This window comes from Prunus dulcis, chromosome 8 (genome assembly GCF_902201215.1).
Source record: "Prunus dulcis chromosome 8, ALMONDv2, whole genome shotgun sequence".
Classification (NCBI taxonomy): Eukaryota; Viridiplantae; Streptophyta; class Magnoliopsida; order Rosales; family Rosaceae; genus Prunus; species Prunus dulcis.
Genome location: NC_047657.1, coordinates 15,420,220 through 15,427,564, shown reverse-complemented (window position 1 = coordinate 15,427,564; position 7,345 = coordinate 15,420,220). Strand labels below are relative to the sequence as shown.

The window sequence follows — 7,345 nt, the reverse complement described above, 5'->3', positions numbered from 1 at the left end:
AGGCTTTTGATTTACAAAACCAATGCCTTCAATGTTGCAGCTGCTGATGTGAAAACACATTCGAATCGCTACTTGTTGATTGCTACTAGTGGAGGCTTAAACCAACAAAGAACAGGGGTTAGTTTTTTGATTGAGCTGGAGCTGCATAGTAATCCAATCAAATCCCATCTTAGTTTTCTTCCATTTAAGGCTAACTTATTGGTCTAATTTGTTCATGTAAAGGCTTAAAAGAAATTTAGTTTAAAGAACATTGTGGTTTGTTTTGCTTCTTTCTTAGTCTAATTTTGGATTGTTATAAGTAGCTCTTGTATAGGACTAGTTGATTGTACTTTGTAACTTTTTCATTCCCTGAGTGACAAGACTGGTTTGTAATCTTGCATGTTTTTGCTGCTGAATCAGCATCTGATGCTTCCTTTCCTGATTCTGTTACAGATAACTGATGCTGTTGTTGCAGCTTATATCTTGAATGCTACCCTTGTTGTTCCCAAGCTGGACCAGAAATCATTTTGGAAGGATTCCAGGTCAGTTTCACCATATCACAGATAAAAAACTACTGTCAAGTTTAATGTAAGCAAAACAGTCAGTGGATTAATATTGTTATTTGGGTATTTGGTGCAGCAACTTTGATGAAATCTTTGATGTAGACTGGTTTATATCATCTCTATCAAAAGATGTTGAAATCATTAAACAGCTTCCAACAAAGGGAGGAAAACCAATGAGTCCATATACCATGCGTGTCCCAAGGAAGTGCAATGCAAAATGCTACCAGAATCGTTTAGTGCCTGTTCTTAATAAAAAGCATGTAAGTGTCTTTCAGGAGAACCTACCACATTTTTGTAAAGAATTCGTTAATCATCTTATGCTGGTGCATATAACCGAGGAAGAAAAACTTCTGGTGCTTGAATGAGTGCCTTTTCAGGTTATATAGAATTTACAGTTGTTTATTATGCTTTCTAATGTGCAGGCTGTTCAGCTCACAAAGTTTGATTACAGGCTTTCAAATAAGTTGGATTCAAATTTACAAAAGCTTAGGTGTAGAGCAAATTATCATGCCTTGAAGTTTACTGACCTTATTAATGAAATGGGGAAAAAGTTGGTTGACAGAATGAGGATGAAAAGCAAACATTTCATTGCCCTGCATTTGAGGTAAATTGCAAAAAAAAATTTAGCTGCTTAAGTATTTTTTTCCTATTGTACATGCTAATGTACTGTGAGCAAGTTATGCCTTCGACAGAATACTTGCTTGTGCAGATAATTTCTTTGTAGAGTTAATGTTTGTTTTGTCTTGAAAAATGATTGAATTTTGTTTTCTTTAGCATGCTATATGTACGTGTGGGTTGTACAGCACAAAAGCCTCTATTTAGGTTGTTTTGATAGGTGGAATAGGTTTTGTGCTAGAGTTTTCCAAATTCTTTTGGACTGCATAGGAAAAAGTTTCTGATATTGGTAGACCATGTTATAGGTTTGAGCCTGATATGCTGGCATTTTCTGGATGTGATTTTGGTGGAGGAGAAAAAGAAAGGAAAGAACTTGGGAAAATTCGGAAAAGGTGGAAAACTTTACATGTAAGGCTTCACTGATGCCTTGAATGATGTCATTCAATAGTGACCTGTTTTATATAATTTGTATATCTGCATTATAACTACATTTGATTTTTGGGGTTATATTGCATGCAGGCAAGCAACCCTGACAAGGTACGAAGACATGGCAGATGCCCGCTAACTCCAGAGGAAGTTGGCCTTATGCTTAGAGCACTGGGTTTTGGAAGTGATATTCACTTGTATGTGGCATCAGGTGAAGTATACGGAGGTGAAGAGACGTTGGCACCACTGAAGAAACTTTTCCCAAACTTCCACTCAAAAGAGACTATAGCAAGTAAAGAGGAGTTGACACCATTTTCATCCTTCTCTTCTCGAATGGCTGCACTTGACTTTATTGTTTGTGATGAAAGTGATGTTTTCATCACCAACAACAACGGCAATATGGCTAGAATGTTAGCTGGTCGAAGGTATTAAAACTTGAGTTCAAGGATACATTTCTGTCTTCTGGTGGAAGGGTTTGATTTGATCATGTTTTGGTTTATAACTAGTTTGCTTACTGATGCAGGAGATACTTTGGTCATAAACCAACAATCCGTCCAAATGCTAAGAAACTGTCTCCGTTGTTCATGAATCGTAATAACATGACTTGGGAAGAATTTGCCTCCAAGCTTCGAACTAGTCAAATTGGATTCATGGGAGAGCCAAATGAGATAAAACCTGGCAGGGGTGAGTTCCATGAAAACCCAGCAGCCTGCATATGTAGAGCATCTAGCACAAGGTCCAATGAAGTTCCAATTCCTCAAAATGAAAGTTATGACAGCCAGAACATACATAAGGAGGATGACATGAAAAAGGACAGTGGTTACGTGACAGACGAGCAAATAACTGAGGATGAGCAGGATTGGTCTGAGATTGATTATACGGAAATGAATATAAATCGTTCTCAGGGTAAAGTGCTGCCTAGTGTAAGAGTTTCAGATCCAGGTCTTTTACTTAAACCTGACGAACCAGAACTTGAAGAGTTCTTTTCAGACTAGACTGAATTAATTAGGAGAAGACTAGACTGGATCTCCACCTCCGCGAGTTAGCTGATTTGTCCAAACAAATTCATCACCAAAATTCTTTGCTGGTTTGTTTTGATAGGTTACTTGTGCGCACAAGATTGATTTTGTTACACTGAAGGGTGGTAATAACAAGGGCGCACAATGTACATAGAAGGCCTCTGTAGCAGCAGCATCAGCATTGGAGTAACAGAATGGAGTCGTAATTTAGTCAATATTCAGATTTTGAAACTTGTAAATGAAGCTACTGGAACATCTTTTGCTCTATTTTTTTCTCATTTTCTCTGATGATTCTTGCCGTAAGGCAGGAATGTTTATATGAAATTTTTTTTTTGGTCGAAAGAATGTTTATATAATCCTTGCTCTTCTTTTGTACCTTTTAAGTACGTGTTCTATGATAGGCATTGAACCCAACGATGGCCCTGCTTTCTTCATCTCTCTCAAAAATTATAATCTTTAGCAATTGCTTTATGGTGACGTTGATAGAAAAACGTATTTCATTTAAGAAATGCAAACTGAAGAAAGGTGCCAATTTCCCTTTTATGATTAAGAATGAAGCCATTCCAAGTTGAAGCAGAAATCCAATTGATGCAAAATTTAATACTGTTAACTTTTAACAATTTAATACTTGAATTCAATGAAGAAAATTACATGGGGCATGACGGTGAGAAACTAAACTCAAAAGCATCCTCAGACAAAAAGCTTGGCGATAGAGAGGACGAAGGGTTAAAACAAGAAAGACATCCCTAAGCCTAAGAAACTCAAAAAGCATCCTCAGCCACAAGTCTTGCAAACAGCTCAAATAAACTGAAATTTTGAATTTAGGGATATCGGCTTGATCTACAAAGCCCTCTGCTTTATCATCTCAGCATCTTTGCCATACAACAGACATATCCCACACTTTTCCAGCAGATTGAGTTCGGGGTCAAAAAAATCCATTACGGTGAAGCTAACATTGACCTCAGTAACAAGTTTGTAAAACGCAGTGAGGCTTTGAGCTCCCTTTACAACTTCTTCAAAGACATTATTAGACCACCACACAAACACCCCATGTGAATCTTCCTCACTTCGAAGGATATTATCAGTGGTGAACAGATTATACAAATAATGGCTGACTTCATGGCTTTCACCATTACTAGTTTTGAAGTTGTACTTGCATCGAACCTTCATATCCCATGGAGCAAAGTCAACAACAAGAGATAGAGCGAAACCCAAGAAATCTGTGCTAAACCAATCACGAGGAAGCTCAATCTTTATTGAACATCCCTCACTTTTATGGCTGAACCATTTTGGAATTTCATTCCCACAAAATCTAATGGCAACGGAAGATCTCTTGCGTAAAAATCCCTGTAGCATGGATATGGAGATCATAGTTATTAAACTCGTGAAAAACAAAGAGCAACTTCTTCAACAGAAGTGAGAGAGAGAGAGAGAGAGAGAGAGAGACCTCTTCAAAATCATCCGAATCATATGATGGTTGTTCAATTTTGTCTTCTTTAAACTTCGACGACGCAGTTACCATTCGCATAATTCTGAGCTGTGCATCACCCAATATGTTGCTTCGTGCATTCTCATCCAATCTTCTGCAATTAGAAAATATATGTTTCTCATGAAGCCCTTGAGAAAATATATATTTTTCCCAACCTTGTGCGAGTGCAGTGCTTGAACTTGACACTGTCCTCAGTGATATGCAAGCTGATACTTCAAGACATTGCAGCAATGGGGGGAACTCTGGTAAAGATTCAAGGCTCTTGCAACCATTGAGCCACAGGTGAGACAGCTGAGCAGCTTGTTTGATGCTTGCAGGTATGCTCTTAATTTCGGTCCCACTCAGATTTAATTTTCGAATCGCAACTAGATTTCCAATTGATTTGGGTACCTCTTTAACCTTTGTACCTGATAAATTTAGAAACTCCAGATGTTCCATAGCCTCTGAGATTTCTGGGAAGTGTTGAAAGTTAGAGCAACCACTGAGATTAAGGCTCTCCAGATATTTCAACTTCCAAATGTTCGTTGGGAGACTCACAAGGCTTTGGCAATCGTTCAGGTTAATTGCAGTGAGACCAACAACAGACTCTATTGATGTATTCCTCAATTCTTTTATTGTTGTACCACTCAACTCTAGCACTGCTGTATCCCTGGGAAGCTCCCAAAACTCGCAAAGAGATTCGCAGCCTTCTAGACTAAAAGAACTCGAGAGTTTCAGTTTACAAGTGTTGCTTGGAAGACTCTTAAGGTGTTCACAATATTTAATATCTAAGCGAGATATTTTTTCGTGAGACCAAACTGATGAAGGCAATTCCTCTATTGCTGTGAAAGACAAATCTAAGAATTCAAGATTGCATGGCATCTCGGGAAGATTTTTGAGATTTGCGCAGTCCCCAAGGTCAAGATAAGTAAGCTTGCCAAGATGTTGAAAATACGAAGGAATTTCAACCAAACTTTCACAACCACGAAGATCTATACGCTCAATATTTAGACTCCGAGAGAGATTTGGGACTTCAGTTAGATATTCGCAGAAAGGAAGATTGATACGTTTTAAGTTCACTGGACTCTGTAACAAATTAAACAAGAATTAATAACTTATTAGCTTGTAGATTATTACTTTCTAGGCCACATGTTATACAAGAACTAAAATAAACATATATAATATACCTGGTCTTCATTCCACAGTTGCACCCCAAAGTTACTGTACGGCGTATCAAGGACAAGAAGATTTTGAGCAGAAAATTTTGATGGCAAAGATTCCAAAGGATATCCCTCCCAGTAAAGATATCTAAGAGAATTGGGAAGATGAAGAGAACCACTCCAAAGATATGAATAACTAACACGTAGCCATCTGAGTTGATACATCTTTTTGAAGTTTGCATCTTTCAAGCGTGGCTTTTTCAATCTTATTCATGTCAAAGGATATGGCTTGAACATGTCCATCTCTCAGACAATCAAGAGTAAATATAAATGTGAATATAATATACCCAAAAAAAAAAAAAAAAGTTTAATCAAAATTACATTTGTAGGAATAATCTGACTTGTTTATTGTAAATGTGAATATTACTACGTACCTGGTTATTTGTCAACGCTTTATAGACATCATCTGCATTAAACAACCTACTGCCTTGTTTTCGAGCAATTGCCCTACCCATTTCCTGCACCAAATCATGCATCTCTATCCATTCTACTGACTGCATCTCTACTATCCGTCCTCCTGAGGATGCCTCTCTCAATTTTTTAAACCTCATATCTTGTGAAATTGATATGAGAAACCAATCAATAAGATCATTGATTCCTGCTTCCAAAAAGAAATAACAACTATCTAACATTTTTTCTACACTTTTCCTCAAACAGCCTTTACAAAAACATGCTATATCAAGAAATATCTCCTTCTCATTGTCATCTAATCCATCGTAACTTACTCTCAACACTTTCTGGATTTCTCCGATTGGAACTCGTTTCACTTTTTTCCATTGAACTTCCCACTCTTGTTTGCTCTTGCAACGACGGAATGAGGACCCCATAACTTTAAGAGCTAATGGAATGCCCTTAATATAATCCACCACCTCTCTTGACAACTCAGTGTAATCTGTTGTTGGAAACTTATTTCCAAAAGCATGCGAATGAAAGAGCTCAAGAGCTTCTTCGGGACCTAATCCCTCAACGCTGAATATCTTTGCAGGGTCAACTTTTTGCTCAAGTAGGCCTTTATCTCTAGCAGTTATAATGATTCGACTTCCTTGGCAAAACCGATCATGATCACCAACAAGAACTTCTAGGTGTTCTCGAGCATTCACGTCATCAAGAACAATGAACGCCTTTGTACGCCTGAGCCTATCTTGAATATGAGGTGGAATAGACGGAGTGTTGATATTTACATCTTTATCCTTCAATAATTCACGAACAAGTGTATTTCGCAACTGACGTAGTCCATTCGTTTGTTCTGAGTTCTCCCTGACATTTGCAAGAAAACAACAAACTTCAAATTTAGAGGAGTGCCTGTGAAATACAGCATCAGCAAGGGTGGTCTTGCCAATACCACCCATGCCCCAAATACCAACACAGCAAACACCTGGTGAATCCAAGCATAATAACGACTCAATTTTCTCAATTTTCTTTTCAATTCCAACCAGACCCTTTAAATCACTTGACAAATCGCGATTCAATTTGGTCAAAACATCTTGAACAACTTTCTCAACAAAATGGGCCTCTGTCCTGGAAAATATCGTTATGAAAGACAAACAATAGTATAAGTACAGTATGAATCAAATAATAAAAAGTATAAATGGATACAAATTAGAAAGTTAGTTACCCTGTTTTGCTGGAATAATGAAACCCAGACATATTTGCTGCTTCCTCCAAAGCAGCCCTCCAGTTGGCCACCTCATCCCTACGGCTGCGCTTAAGCGGACGATCTTCAAGTGCATAAGTTCCCTGCTGTTTTCGTACATGTGATGGATCTATGCGATAAAAAATGGGTATAACAATCTGTCCATGGCTTTTCTTGCATCCAAGTATATGCACAAGTTCTTTCAAACACCATGTGGAAGAAGCATAGTCTTCTGAGAAAATGACTAGTGCAATTTTCGATCTCTCGATTGCTTTTAGAAGGGCAGGAGCAATTTCATCTCCTCTCTCGAGCCTGCGATCTATGTAGGTGTCAATGTTCTTCCGAAGTAAATCCTTGTGAAGATGGCTGGTAAAAGTATCGCGTGTGTCTTCACCTCTGAAACTAAGAAACACATCGTACTT

The 7,345-nt window shown here is 38.0% G+C and overlaps 3 protein-coding genes across 3 annotated transcripts in view; 1 reads left to right on the top strand and 2 right to left on the bottom strand.

The window, feature by feature from the left end:
• The window catches only part of LOC117638585 (O-fucosyltransferase 16-like), a 3,376-nt gene extending 428 nt beyond the window's left edge, over positions 1-2,948 (top strand). Inside the window, exons 3-9 of the mRNA XM_034373688.1 lie at positions 3-117; positions 433-521; positions 619-802; positions 965-1,146; positions 1,463-1,565; positions 1,677-2,008; positions 2,107-2,948. Of these exons, the coding sequence (XP_034229579.1) occupies positions 3-117; positions 433-521; positions 619-802; positions 965-1,146; positions 1,463-1,565; positions 1,677-2,008; positions 2,107-2,578 (1,477 nt within the window). The 3' untranslated portion in view covers positions 2,579-2,948. The remainder of the gene's footprint in view (positions 1-2; positions 118-432; positions 522-618; positions 803-964; positions 1,147-1,462; positions 1,566-1,676; positions 2,009-2,106) is intronic.
• A 180-nt stretch (positions 2,949-3,128) lies between these two features.
• Positions 3,129-4,043, bottom strand: LOC117636486 (disease resistance protein RPP2B-like). Its single transcript, XM_034371000.1, has one exon. It carries the CDS (start codon positions 3,971-3,973, stop codon positions 3,443-3,445), a length of 531 nt encoding a protein of 176 aa, XP_034226891.1. The 5' UTR covers positions 3,974-4,043; the 3' UTR covers positions 3,129-3,442.
• A 1,268-nt stretch (positions 4,044-5,311) lies between these two features.
• LOC117636484 (TMV resistance protein N-like) overlaps positions 5,312-7,345 on the bottom strand; it is an 11,096-nt gene continuing 9,062 nt past the window's right edge. Inside the window, exons 2-4 of the mRNA XM_034370997.1 lie at positions 6,906-7,343; positions 5,665-6,808; positions 5,312-5,537 (exon numbers count right to left, since the gene is read on the bottom strand). Coding sequence (XP_034226888.1) covers positions 5,427-5,537; positions 5,665-6,808; positions 6,906-7,343 — 1,693 coding nt within the window. The 3' untranslated portion in view covers positions 5,312-5,426. The remainder of the gene's footprint in view (positions 5,538-5,664; positions 6,809-6,905; positions 7,344-7,345) is intronic.

Excerpts from the sequence above, each read along its gene's own strand:
- LOC117636486 (XM_034371000.1), bottom strand. The coding sequence starts at position 3,973 with ATGATCTCCATATCCATGCTACAGGGATTTTTACGCAAGAGATCTTCC.